Raw genomic sequence first — 15,107 nt, 5'->3', positions numbered from 1 at the left:
ATTTACTATTTTACTAGCTAGCCAGCTCTTTCTATTCAAAATTAGCAACACAAGTTGTAGATTCACTGGGCTGTGGTTTTCTCATCCAGGGAATGGTGATGCTACTGCTTGATTCTGCCAATTTCTCAGATTTTTTTTGTGGGGAGGAGGGTGGCTAAATGCAGTGTTTGTCATCCCTCTTTTAAAAAGAAAAGTATCTGTAAATTCAAAGCAGCGGTCTCACTAATGTCTTACTATAACTAGGTAATTGTGGCTGGAACTACTTTCAGTCATGAATGTTTCAGCTCTAATTAAACAAAGGCCATTTAATAAAAAAGTAAAAGCCAAATGAAGCCCAACATGTTGAGGTGGCTTATTTTTGTGCTTGCTTTTTATGTCTTATGTGAGATACAGCCTTTCAAAACTGTTCGTTAGTTTCCTCTACTTGTTCTCCTTATGGCAGAAGTTTTCTCCATTAACATTTCCTTTATTTCTTTAAACACACACACGAACAAATGACCTGGAAGAACTCTTGTAGTTTTCTTAAAGAAAACTAGTATATAAAATTTTGGATTTAGTCCTGATTATTTTTTTAACCATGACTTATGAATTGTGTTAAATTTCTCTGGCATCTCTGGCATTACATATAAAGAAACAGATCCAAAAAGATTAAATAGCTGGTTTAAGATCATACACAGTGGTCAAAATAGGACTAACAGGCTTTGGACTCCTAGTCTGTGATTATTTCTTTGTAATTTTCTTCATAATTAAAGATCATGCATGTATTAAATAATGAACTGACGGTAACAACTTTTAGAATGAATCTGTTGCATAAAGTAGCACTTTTCAAAATATATTCCAGGTGTTAATAGGCATTAATATGGAAGAAAGGGCAATATAGAAACCTTTTTTTTCCTTTTTAAACAGAATATCTTAGAGTATTAGTCTAGGAAAACAGCCTTAACCACTAACACCTGTAACTCAAAACCTAAGGAATCACTGAGTCAGACTGTCCTGTTGGACAGGAATAATCATATCAGTCTTGGTCACTGGGAGGAAAAAAATATTTACTTGCTTTATTTCTCAAGGAGTTTGGTGGATCTGTGTCAGTGTTTGTAAGTCCCACTGCAGTGGTTCTATCAAGATCCTTTGCTTGAAGGATCAGTGAAGTTGAAGGTCAGGGCAGGAGAAGAAGGGTCTCTTCTAAATAGGATTGATTTGAGTCTGTAACAGTGACAACTGACTTGGAGAGCTCACTTAATAATGTGATAGGTAAAATGAGGTCATTCTCCCACCGTTGGACCTTAACAAGATGTCTGCAGAACACAGCTTGAAGGAGACCGAAGACAGAACCTATTGGACGATCTTGTAACTCGAGAGAGACTACTTCTGGCATCCTTTAAGAATGAGGGTGCAGAACCAGATCTCATCAGGTATGATATTTTCATTTACAGGGATTATATGGTGGGTGAAGATTTACTTGCAGAGAGTACAGCTGTTTCCTGAATGGCTTCATTTCTTTAACTAGTAAAATATATTCTGTTCATTTATAGTGTTTGCCTGTAATTTTCTATTTAGTTTTCATTAATTTTCTAGGTTTAGTAAACTGGATATGGTCAGGCAGACTATAGACAAAGTCAGAACAGCTGCATTCTTTGGTTGAGCTTTCAGCTATGTTAGTTGCCTTTTAAACTCCTAAAGTTATATACTTATCTGGGAAAATGTGTTTTTTTTTAACGGCATGTTGAGGAAAGGTGTCCAGATAAGACTAGTCTCTGGTTCCTGGAGGTAGAGGAGTGGTAATTGCATTTTTCTCTCCGTTCTTTGCCAATGAGGTAACAGCTTCTCTGTACCCAGCTCTGCCGGAAGACCCAGAGAAGTCCAGCTTTCCAAGGTTAAGGTTAATGAGTCGTGCATTGTTACATCTTTAGAATTGGCCTCCTCCCGGCTTCCAGAATTCCCTTAATATCGTCGTGGGGACAGTCATAGAAGGAAATGAACTTAGGATAGAAACTTCCTCTCCCCCTTTCCCATCAGAGATGATGCTGTTATTGTGGAAAGGCAGCTTGTTCCGGCTTAGTTAAGTGTGATATGGCTTCCCAGGGGCAATGGTTTCGACTCCTGGCCACACATTACCAGGCCCCACCTCAGACAATTAAATTGGGGTGGCGGGGGGTGGGGGAGGATAGTAATAGATTTTCAGGTGATTCTGCAGCCAGATTTGCAAATCACTGCCCTTGGGCAAGCCGAAGAGGACGAAACAGTTTCTTATTAGTCCCAGTCTTCTCAGGAACATTTGATCCAAGATTTTTAGAAACAGATTGTAAAATACAGGAAGCTAGATGAAATCTTATGTTGTTTCTGTGGAGAAATAAAACCAAGGAGTCAGTGAGGGGGAGTTGTGTCCCAGGCAGAGTGTGTAAACAATGCAGAAGCCTCCAGTGGGCCATTCGTTTCAATATTTCTCTGGTGGTATGTGGTCCCTTGGGTACAGGAGTGAAGTGAACGGAGGAAGGCCATGCTTTAGGGCTTTGAAATCGAACAGGTGAGCAAGGAGATCCAAGAAGAAGAGTACCATCTGTCAAGAAGGGCCTCTACATTGAAGGAAGAGGTCTTTTTAGTTCAGAGATTAAATAAAGGCACAGTCAACAGACGGAGCAAGTTTCATGGGGTGAAGTAGAGAGGTAAAGATCAGAGGGGAGAAAACATCTAAATACTTGGACCTCGTAGTGGTGGAGGTGGTCACTAGGACGAATAGTAAATTACTGCTGGATATGTCAGGCCCTGCTTATTGCTTATCATTGTGTCATTTTGTGATGTAGAAGGAGCCAACTTATTCGTTAGGCCTTTATGCTTTTGTTGTTTTGGCCCCCTCTTGTTTATCACCCCTTTATTCCCTGTGGTTACCTATATCCTTGCTATTCAAAGTGTGGCCTTGTAGGAGCAGTGGCAAGGTTACCTGGGTATGTTAGAAATGCAGAATCTCAGATGCCACTCCAGCCCCACTGAATCTGAATCGACATTTAAACAAGATACTCAGGCTATTTGAATGTACCTCACAGTTTGAGAAATACTGCTTTATATCATTTGTTTGTAATTGTGGCACTTAAGAGGCTTATAAAAAATTTTTAAAAAGGAAGAAAGGAGACAGAAAAGAAAAGAATAGAAATATAAGTGTCTGGACCACATACTTGCCGAGTCTGAATTAGTAGTCTGGCAAGAGGCCTGGGGACACTCCTCAGGTGATTCTAACAGGTGACAGGTTAGAACCACTGCTTTCTGTCACGGTATACCAGAAGTGAGAGCTAATGGCTTATGTCTGCTGTGTGTTTTCTGTGTGCCAGGCATTATGCTAAGCTCTTTATGGGCCTTTGCTCAGGAGATCTTTATAATGTCTTAATTTATAGGAGAGAAACTGAGTTTCAGAAGGATTAAGTAACTTGCACAAGATTCTAGAATTAATCAGTCTCAGAGTTTGAATTTCCTCTAGATCTGTGTGTCTTCAGATGTGAACTCTCCATAGAAAGCTGGACCAGGAGTTAGAAGGACTCAGCTCTGTTGTTTACAACTCACTTGGTCATCTTGGCTTCAAAATCATTGACCTTAAGATGGAGATGGGTGTTCTGCCTCGTTTTCATTGTTGTTTGGACCAGACAAGGTGATTGCTATGCGAAGAGCTTTGTAAGCTCTAAAACCTTTGCAAACATCAAATGTTATTTCAGGAGCATAGTGTCACCATCAGGGTAGCGGGGAGTTTATGCTGTCTACTTTGTTCCCAAGAGTCCTCCTGTCATTCCTGTCCACTTCCTGAGTGCTGGAGAGGGACCTGGCCTCCTTGGCCAGTCTTGTTCCATGTTCTGAATCTGATCCTCTGCCCTCCCATTCTCCCTTTCCAAATCTTGTTCGTGTCCCCTTTCCTCAGTGTCCAGTGCTGTTTGTTGTCTTATTAGTAAACAGTCACGCATTCATTCTTGCAGTGGAACCTATGGCTGGCAGTGACTTACCTTCTGGAGGTAGTTTAGCTGAAGCCTCCTTGAACCCAAAATAAATTAATTGTTGGGAGAATTTTAGGGGATTTGGAAAGTTGGTGGCAAAGGTATTTGGCTTGGAGGCCTACTGAGACCTCTGAAGTCCTACCAGTAGGACTGCTTTCTGCTCCTCCTGTGTTTAAGGCTGGTGCACGTGGTGGACTTCAAGGTATTACTTGGTAAACAGCTGGGGAAGTGTGGGGACAGAGAGACCAGACTGAGAAGGAACTATGAAACAAAGATAACTAAAGTCCTGAGGGTTTGATGTAATTTAGGAAACTACCCAGGCTTTTTTATATGCTCTCAAAATGAAACCAGGGAAACACATATATTATACTTTTTGTTTGAGAAGTCTAGGTTAGTTCAAATGAGCTTCCAGAAGAATTTTGTTTAAAAGTATGTGAGCATTGTAGAGTAAAGGTGACCCCTGAGGAGTGATGGAGGTAAAAATGGACATAACATAGTGATGGTCTATTCCAGGTGGTATAGAGTCTGGCTGAGAATAAGAAACCAATGTGGCAATTAGATACTAATCACCATGAAGAAAGTAAATTATTGAGGGTAAAAAGAAGAAAGAGAATGGTAGGTGGCCTGGAAGGTGAATTACTGGTGAATATGTGTACACATACTTGCTTATATTAGTTTGCTAGGGCTGCTATAGTGAAGTACCACAGATAAGCGGGGAGTGGATGGTTAAACATCAGAAATGTATTTTCTGGAGGCCAGAAGTCCAAGATCAAGTTGTCGTCAGGGTTGGTTCCTTCTGAGGTCTATGATGGAAGGATCTGTTCTAGGCTTCTGTCCTTGGCTTATAGATGGCCACCTTCTCTCTGTGTCTTCACATTGTCATTTTTGGGAGTGTGTCTGTGTCCAAATTTCCTCCTCTTATAGAGATACCAGCCATATGGATTAGGGTCTATTCTAATGACCTCATTTTAATTTAATTACCTCTTTAAAGAACTGTCTCCAAATATTATTACACTTTGAAGTACTGGGTGGTAGGATTTCAACATGAATTTTTGTGGGGACACAGTTTAGCTTATAACTGTCCAAAAAGAGCAGATCCTATAGACATTTCATTAGAATCTGATCAATAAGAAAATGCATGCTAGATAAAACCACCTTCATATGCTATGTAGAAAAATCCCTGGGAATCTATTCAAGGGCTATGAAATGGACACTCAGATAGCATTGACCCAATTCGTCAGGGAGGGTGGCACCATTGTAGACTTACTAGAGGCAAACAATGTAAGTATAGGGATAAGCAAATGAACAAATGTTCAAGTCAAAGTAGATTGCTAGAAATAGGTTAGATTTGGGGTCTGAGTTTCTGGTCTTTGATTTTACTCACCTGCCTATGTCAAAGTGTAATTTTTGCCTTTTTAATCTATGTATCTATGTATGTATGTATGTATGTATGTATGTATGTATGTATGTATGTATGTATCTATCTATCTATCTATCTATCTATCTATCTATCTAGTGCCAAAACCCAGGAATGAACCAAATTTTTGCCTTTTTAAAACCCCTAGTTTCCACATGTGAGGCTCTCCTTCCATTCCCAACTTCCATACCCTAATAATTCTTCCGGTTGGACGTAGCCTTCTGAAGATCTGAATGCAATCATAGACAAGACCAGTGTTGGCTCACAGTTCAACCTTGCCCTCTTGCCTCCAGATTGTCAAATTACCTAGTCATTTCTAATACCAGCTGTCGGGACTCTCAGCTCTATCTTTGGAGAAACTCTATTCCCTCTTCTGCCAGTCGGTTTCCCTGATATCTCTGATGACTCACAAAGATTTCCTCAGTCCTCCTCACAGTCAGCTCCTAGCTCTGGGCTCCGCCAGCGTTTTTATTCGCTTCTGTAATCTGTGGTCTCGTCCAGCATTTTCGTTCACGTTTGAAATTCTTTATATCAATGCGGGTTGCCTTGTCACTGTGGAGCAGGGAAGTCGTGGCATATGTCTTTCCTTTAGTTCATGACCTACAGAAACACATTGGCCAAAAAAAGCCTAGTCAGAACTTTAAAATGCTGTACATGTGCTCTCTATGGCACATTTGCCATTAATGCTAAATTATCACCACAACACATTTATTGTTGGAAAGTGGATTAATCTGCTAAGCAGTATTTCAAAGCCCCATGATAACTGGCAGCAATCCCACAAGATCGGTTTACCTGACCAGAACTCACCTGGAACCTGTAGATTTTCTGTCCTCCCTGTCCTCTCTCATTCCTACCCAAACACTTGGTCTCCTCTCTCTTCTCCATCTCTCATTCCCAGGGGTCCTTCTGCCCCTCCCTTTCCTCCTTTTTTCTCTTCCTCTTCATATGTGGCCTTATTAAGGAGAGAAGAGTATTGTCAAACTTCAGTTTGGATTAGCATTTCCTTTAGACAAACATTAATGTGTAGCTGTCTGTGACAGAATCTTAGTTTTGCCTTAAGGATTACTGATCATTATTCTAAAGCAGAAAGCCTTGATGTGAGACTTTGGTCTAAATAAGCAATGGTTGACTAATTTAGGGAATTTGGAAACTTGTTAAAGAAGTTTCTGTATAACAATGTCTCTTAGAAGAAGATAAGCCGTGACTTATAAAGCAATGACACAGCTTCTGATTGAAAACCCTGCTGCCCTTTATATTTGAGAGCATTGCTAAGTCTCACAATTAGTTAAATCTTTGTAAAAAGAAAAAAAAAGAAAAAACCTCATTGCATACTCCACTGCCCTGTGACCATCTCAAAGATTATGAGATTAACTCAGTTGTAGTGGGTGGCTAATTGGCTAACCTTTAATCTTCACACTACCAACTATACTAAGGATTATAGGAAATAGGAAGCTATTTAGGGGTTTAGGTGGTAGTTACGTGTCATGAATGGTATATTAACAAGCAGACCAATTGCTATAAGCAAAAGAATAGAAAATGATAATGAAATGTAAACATTTTATTTAAATTTAATTTCAGATATTTACTTTTTCTTTGAGCTGTTAAAAAAGGTATAATACTTTCAGTTTATGTTACACATCACTGTATTGGCAGCCAAGGTGGGCAAAAGAAATTTACTTTAAATATTACATGGAAAATACTCCTAGTTCCCCATTTTACATTGTTGAATGTTTTATTGCAATTTAAAGCTTGGTTTATAAGAAACATGATTTGTATCTGATAATACTGAGATTTCCTAAAGAATCATTGATTTATACTTTATGTTATTAATACATGACCAACCTACTCCTCTACAAGTAGTAAATTGCTAAGGAATATATACTTGCATCATTAGCCTACTCATGTGAGACAATGAATAAGTCATAATTATTTATCCCTTTTACTTATGTCTCAGAAATACACTAATTTCCTAGGTTTTCTAACATGTAAAGGATGTGTTGAAATCAGAAAAGCTTTGCTTTTCTCTCTATTTCAGTGAGCCCAAAGATAGTTGAACCAAAGCGGTATTAAGTACAGTCAGGAATATTAAAATTCCCTGCTGATTTAATAAAAAATAGTTAAGAAGGCAAAAATGTTGTGGTAAATAGAAACCTTTCATTAAGTAGATATTTATTGAGTCTTTACTATGTGCCAAGTACTCGTACCAGAAATATGGTAGCTAATACCGGAAATATGGTAGCAAAAAACTCAAAACAACAAGAAATACCTAGTTTGTGCATTTGAGCTATGTACAGTTTAGTGAAAGAGACAGACATGAATTGAAGAATCATATAAATAAGTAAAGTAAGTTTAGCAGAAAAGTACTGTATATTGTGCTTTGAGAGAGTATCAGTGGGGAGCTGAGTTAGCTAGGGACCAAAGTGTAGCACTGTGCTTGATATTTGCTCAATGAATAAAGATCTTTACATTGTTTTCTGTGTTTTTCATGACTCCTAACCCAGAGTTGGGTATATGATAGGCACTCAGTAAATTTTTGTTGGTTGAAGGGTTGGCTGAGTCAGGATGTGGTAGCCTGGGCTCTGATGAAACAGTCAGAATGTCAAGAGTTTATCCCATGAAAGTTTTCTTTTTGCCTGCCTCATATAAAGTCTAGTGATACTCCAGGACAGCAACCTTCAAAAGGTGACTCAGGGATTTAGGTTGTTTCCATCTATGGCTGTGCTATCTTGACACAAGGCCTCCATATTTACTGTAATAGGAGAAGTGGGAGGATGTGGAGAACTCACATCCCTTTATATGCTGTGGCCTGGAATTTTCATATGTACAACACATTGGCCATAACCAGTCACATGGCTTGAACCTACGTGCAAGCGAGACTGGGAAATGTAGTCTTTGTTTATGAAGAGGAAAATGAATTGGGACTTGGTGAGTCTGGCTCACTGATTATTTTGGGTGCTTTGATGGAAAAGTAAGTAACTTTGGTAGTCTGGCTACCTTCTTTATTTTTATTAAGTTTATTGGGGTAACATGGGTTAATGCAGTTATATAATTTTCAGGTGTACATTATCATTTGACATCTGTATATTCTGTTGTGTGTTCACCACCCAAAGTCCAGTTTCCTTCACATATTTGATCCCCTGTCTGGCTACCTTCTTAGTCAGCAAAGATTAGAATCAGCGTTTAATAGAGGCACATGAGGTGAACTGTGGTGGGATTTGTTCATCTTTCATAATGTACATTCTTGTCAGGTAGGGGAAACATAAGTGAAACATAAGTACAAAAGGGTATGACAATGAAGACTAGAAGGGGATGTTGTGTCTGTAGAAGTGAGAGGAGGAGGACTGTAAAGCATATAAAGGGACTGAAAAGATGTGCTTGTTGTCCTTACCCAGTTTACACAACCAAGTAGGCAATTAGCTGCTACACTAGTGTAGCAGTTAGGATGCCCTCAGCTGTAGATAACATAATCGTACTCAAAATGGCTCAAATAAGAAAAATATCTTTATATAAGAAGTGCCAAGTTAGAGAATTGAGGGGGATGGTTAATTCTACAGCCCAGTGATGTCATCGTGGATCCAGGTTCTCGCTGTCTGTGCAGTTTGCCTTTCTCAGAGTGTTATCATTGTCATCAGACTGACTCATCTCAAACACATTCCAAATAATAGAAGAAGGAGGGTGTATTTTGCATATGTAATATGTTCACATGGCTAAGAAATTTAAAAAGCATGTAACAATATTCAGTGATAAGCCTCCTACTATGTTTCCTTGACATAAGTATCATTGTTAATTTTTGGCATATTCTTCCAGGGTTCTCTTAAGTATATACTAGTAAATATGAATATATTTTATTATTTTCCTCCGTCTTTTACACAAATAATAGCATATTATACATAACATTCAACAACAACATTCTTTTGTCTTCTAATCAGCTATAACAGGGTTCCGTCATTAGATTTTATAGCCTTATATTTCATTGTATGCACATACCACAATTTATTTAACTAGTCTCCTATTAAGAGAGATGTGTGTTGTTTCCAGTCTACAATGTTACACACACACACACATATATATTTAACACATATTTTTTCTATTAAAAAAATATAGTGGTTAATAAATAACCTTATATGTAAGAGGTTACATATGTGTGAGTCTGCCTCTAGATAAGTTCTTAACAGTAGGATGGCTGGGTCAGAGGGTATATGCATTTATAATTTTCATCAAACCAATTTAAATTTGTGCTAGCAATTTATGTGAATGCCTGTTTCTACACAGTCTTCCCCAGGAAGAGTGTTACTAAACTTTTGTATCCTATCCCAATGTAACATATGAAGATAGTTTTATTTATTTTTCAGTAGAGATTTATGCAGTTATTATATATAATTATAATGAATCAAGGTTATAGAGAAATTAATCCTGTGCTTTTTGAAAGTACTTTCATAATTTTATTTTTTATCTGTTAAATATTTGATCCATTTGGAAAGTTAATTTAGTGAAGGGTGTGAATCCAACTTTTTTCTTACTTGGCTACCCTATTTTCATGACTGACTACATTTTTTTTTTACCGAGTTGTCCATCTTTTCTTCACCAATTTTGAGATGGTGAAATATTATCATATAATGCATATATATTTGGATCTATTTCTGGACTTCATAATGTGTTGCATTGGTCTCTTTGTCTACTCATGTGCTGGTACCATTAATTTTGAGATTTTATTATAAATTTTATTACATCATAGGGCTAGTTTTCTGTTATTGTACTTTTTTTTAAGAGTTTTGCTTTTTTTTAAATGTGAACTCTAGAATCAGTTCATCTAATTGCAAAACCATGATGACACAACTGTTTGTTTTTTAAAAGATTGGGATTACATTAAATCTTGAAGTCTTTTATAATGTTTCATTTTCCTATGCTAGAACATGAAAGTTTTTCCATTTGTTTATGCCATCTTTCAGGCCTTTCAGAATCTTCAAATAAGTTGTACACATTTATGGTTTATTTCATTTTGGGGTAATTTATGCTTTTGGTTTCTGTTTTAAATTTAGTTTTTTATTTCATCATGCTTTTTGATTGTCATTGATATGAAAACTGTTGATATCTTATGTCTGCTATTAATATTATAAACATTTTCTTAATTCTCTGATTGTTATTGGCAGTTTTTCTGTTGATTCTCTGTATTTTCAATTATTTCTCTTTTTAAATTGAAGTGTATTGATATATAACATATTAGTTTCAGGTATACAACATAATGATATGATATTTGTATACACTGCGAAATGATCACCACAATAAGTCTAGTTACCATCTTTCACTACACAAAGTTAAAATTTTTTTTTCTTGTGATAAAAACTTTCAGGATTTACTTTCTGGCACCTTTCAGGTATACAGTACAGTATTACTGACTACAGTCACTGTTCTGTACATTACATATCCATAACTTATTCATTTTATAGTGGAAAATTTTTACCTCTTGACCTCCTTCACCTGTTTTGCCCACCCCCTTCTATTAACCCACCTTCCCTTCAAATAACCAACAGTCTATTTTCTGTTTTTGTTTTGTTTGTTTATTTTGTTTTTTAGATTACACATGTAAGTAAAATCACATGGTTTTTGTCTTTTTTTGTCTGAATATTTCACTTGGCATAATTCTCTCAAGGTCCATCCATGTCTCAACTGGCAAGAGTTTTTTTGTTTTGTTTTGTTTTTTTGTGGCTTAGTATTCCATTGTATGTATGTACCACATCTTCTTTATTCACTTAGGTTTTTCTATATCTTGGCTATTGTAAATAGTGCTACAATGTACATAGAGGTGCATATATTTTTTCGAATTAGTGTTTCTAGTTATTAGTTTTCTATGAGAAAGGAAACACTCCTGCAAGCTTCCCAATAGACTTTGGCTCAAAATATAAATAGCCTAGAATTGTATCACATGCCATGTTATACCAGAAATCATGGGGGAATGGAGTTATCATGATTGGCATGGTTTATTCAGGTTAGATACATTCCTGAACTGAAACTGAGGATGGGATCATGTTTTCTGAGCAGTGGAGCCTTGAATATAATCAAGGTGCTGATAACGAGAGAAGAGATGTAGGGATTTGGTGAGGAAAACCGTAGGGACTACATCAGCTGATCTCTGTAATTCTCTTAGCAATGGCAGCTCTCATCATTGAAGTTTCTTCTGACACCAGACACTCAAAGTTCTTCACTTCTATGACCTCAGTAAGAACCTTCATCTCCTGTTACTTTTTCTTTTCCTGAAATTCCAGAGAAGTGGCAGGTCACTGGCCTCTGGGTTACTTTATTTAGGTTCAAATGGAACTTAGTTAATTGCTTTAAATCTCTAATTCACTTTTTAAAGCTAGGATATTTATACCTACCACCTGTCTTCCTGAAGAGGTTTAGGAGAAGCGCTATTGAAGTACAACAGTTTTAATAGTGGCACATTTTATGCAGTTTCATAGAGGTGTTTTTTTCTGCAGACAGATGATCTTGTGCATTTTAGGTTAATTATTGTTTAATTCCATTTTGGGAAGTAATGGCTTCTAACTTTGTCTCCAATTCTGGAGAAATGTAATAGGTTAATTTGGTGCATGAACTGATACTTAATACGACAACAGGGAATGTTTGGGATGGAGACTGACCTACAAAATCCGAATATATGTTGCTTTAGCGCATTTTTTTTTCAGTATTAACTACTGGTCTGATACTAGCTATGCAATGCATACGTGACCATGTTTTCTTGTGGAGAAAAATTGGATATGTCATATGACAAAGTATTTTTTTGTGACTTAAGGAAGGGGCACGCAGTTTGGCTGAAAGTGTTAGGCCAAAATGTTGATGCTTTAGGATAATCCACTGGTTCATGGGAATTAATAGGACAGAATATTTGCTTTTGGAAAAAATTTTAAAATATAAATTTAAAGTAGTGTTTCAAATAAACACTTAAATTGTACAAAAGTGTAACGAATGAAAATTGGAGCTCCCTCCCACTTTTAACATACAGTTTCCCATTTCCTCCCAGAGGCAGCCACTTTTAACAGATTTCATTGTATGCCTTCAGAGAGATTCTATACATATACAAGGACACACACATCTTCAGTCTCCCTTTCATCCTTTTGATTTTTAACATAAATTATAGTATAATATGCCCTCTTTACTGTGCATTATCTTTTTTGCCTAACAGTATATTTTAGAGATTATCAAGTTGAATGTTTAAACTAGTACTCTTAAATATCTTGAAACTGTTTCAGAACCTGACAAAGTAGCTATTAGAAGCTTTTTGATTACATAGTAGACTGATTATCACTGAAAGAATCTCTGTAGTCCAGATTTTTTTCTCCATGGGATAGGAAAGGAATCTCTGTTAGCAGTCTGACTTCCAAACAGATACTAATTATAAAGAAATTACTAATAGGTGCTAACTAATAGATACTGATTGTAAATCATTTGGAAGATTGATCCAACAAGTGAAACCAGAGACCTTGATATCTAAATAGTAGCCATTGCAATTTCATGTTATCGATCAGGTCAGCAAAGGCACCCAGTTATTACTGTGTGAAATGTAATAAAGCATACTCTGTTCACATACAGGTTAGCAGCAGCGACCTAGAAGGTTTTGAAAGCTGGACAACAAAGAAATATCAAATGAAAAAATTTAAAAGATGCATGAAACTTCTACATTCAAAGCTATAAAACATTATTTAGAGAAATTAAGGAAAATCTAATAGAGCTTGGAAGACTCGATACTGTAAAAATGTCAGTTCTCTCAAAATTGATCTGTAGATTCAGAGCAAACACCATTTAGAGTCCCCAGCCAGTTTTTGTTTTGTTTTTGTTTGCCACTTAGGCTGATTCTGAGGTTTATATGGCAATTCAAAGAGCCAAGAAGAGTCAGGGTCATTTTGAAGAATAAAAGGCTTAAGGATTCAAATCAGTTATCAAGACTGTAAAGCTGCAGTGTGGTGTTGGCACAAGGATAGGCAAATAAACCAGTGGAACAAAATAAAGTCCAGAAACAGTCCCACACATGTATTGTCATTTGATTTATGACAAAGATGACACTGCAGTGCAGTGGAGAAAAGATAGCTCTTCAATAAATGTGTTAGATCAATTGGATGAGCGATATGGAAACTAATCTTAGCTTCTGCTGTCACCTTCCATAAAAATCAGTTTCTACATCAGATCTACATGTGAAAGGCAAAACTAGAAAGCTTTTAGGAGAAAACAGAAGAAAATCTTTATGACCTTAGGATAGGCAAAGATTTCTTAAACAGGACAAAAAAAAAAAAAACACTGTGAAACACATGATAAGTGAGATTTCACTAAAATAAGAAGATCTCTTTATTAAAAGATATCACAAAAAGAGTGAAGGATAAGCCACAGAATGGAATATTTGCAGTACATATATCTGACACAGGAGTGGTATTGGGAATATGTAAAGAACCCCTATAAATCAAAGAAAAAGCAGACAATCTCTTAGAAAAAGGAGGAACACTTGAAATTGGACTTCACCAAAGTGACTATCCAATGGCTGATGAACATACGAAAAGGTGTTCAACTTCACTAGTCACAAGGAAATTGCAAACTAAAACCATGATGTCGTACCATTACACCTACCAAAATGGCTAAAATTAAAATGACAGACATCAAGTGTTGCTAGGATGTGGAGTGATGGTGGAGTGACTTCTCATATACTACTAGTGGGACCGTCAGTTGTACAACCACTTTGAAAAATTGTTTTACTTTATATCCTAAAACAAGTGTACAAAAGTCATGTACAAGGCTATTTATAGTAATATTATTCTTAATAGTCCCACCTGGAAACATCCCAAAGAACATCTACACTGTAGTGGATAAATACATTATGGCATATTTATACAATGATATTACACAGCAGATAAGAAGGAACGATCTACAACTCAACGATCTACAACTCAACTATGAGTGAATCTCACAAACATCATGTTGAGCAAAATAAGCCAGACAGAAGAGTACATACCATATGACTCCATTCGTACAATGGCAAAACTTATTTATGGTGTTATAAGTCACGAAAGTGGTTCCTTTTGCGGGAGTAGTCACTAGAAGGGGGCTAGAGAGGTCCTGGGATTCTGCTCGCTGTTTTTTGCCCTAGGTGGTGATTGATTAACTGGGAGTGTTCACTTTGTGAATTATCTTTGTGCTGTACACTTACGGTTTTTCTGTTTATATATTCTACTTGAATTTTAAAATATGTATGTACAGATATGTACATAGCCATATATTTTTATATAATACACACATATTACATATACATATGTATATATAAATATACTTATATGTACACGTATGTATAAGTATATACATATATACATAAGTATATACATAAGTATGTAAGTATATACGTACGTGTATATATATACATATATGTATACATATATAACTAGATACTTAAAGATAAGTATACATACATATATACACTTCCACACATATACATGCATGCGTGCACACACATACACACACACATTAAAAGCTATGTTCTGAGCAGACCACAAGATGGAGATGTAAGTCAATAGAAAGGGAAAGTTACTCAGACCGTCCCAGTTTCTAGATTTTGAAAAGTTAGCATTTTTCTCCCTTAAAAGTGAGGAGAGAATGTTAAGATTGCTTGTAGGGTCTCACTTTAGTAAAGGACCCGTCTCACCTTTCAGTTCTCTCTTTAATCTGTGTTCCGTCTTCCT

General features: G+C 36.6%; 1 protein-coding gene across 2 annotated transcripts in view; it reads left to right on the top strand.

Moving 5' to 3' along the window:
• STX8 (syntaxin 8) overlaps positions 1–15,107 on the top strand; it is a 222,975-nt gene that overhangs the window by 17,811 nt on the left and 190,057 nt on the right. Inside the window, exon 4 of one of the 2 annotated variants that reach the window (XM_039847342.1) lies at positions 1,302–1,412. The exons of the other annotated variant lie outside the window; for it this stretch is intronic. Coding sequence (XP_039703276.1) covers positions 1,302–1,412 — 111 coding nt within the window. The remainder of the gene's footprint in view (positions 1–1,301; positions 1,413–15,107) is intronic. 2 annotated transcript variants of the gene reach the window in all.

Source organism: Pteropus medius, unplaced genomic scaffold (assembly GCF_902729225.1).
Source record: "Pteropus medius unplaced genomic scaffold, Ma_sr-lr_union100, whole genome shotgun sequence".
NCBI lineage: Eukaryota > Metazoa > Chordata > Mammalia > Chiroptera > Pteropodidae > Pteropus > Pteropus medius.
Note: the sequence above shows the minus strand (reverse complement) of the source record. Positions and strands in the feature narration are given on the sequence as shown.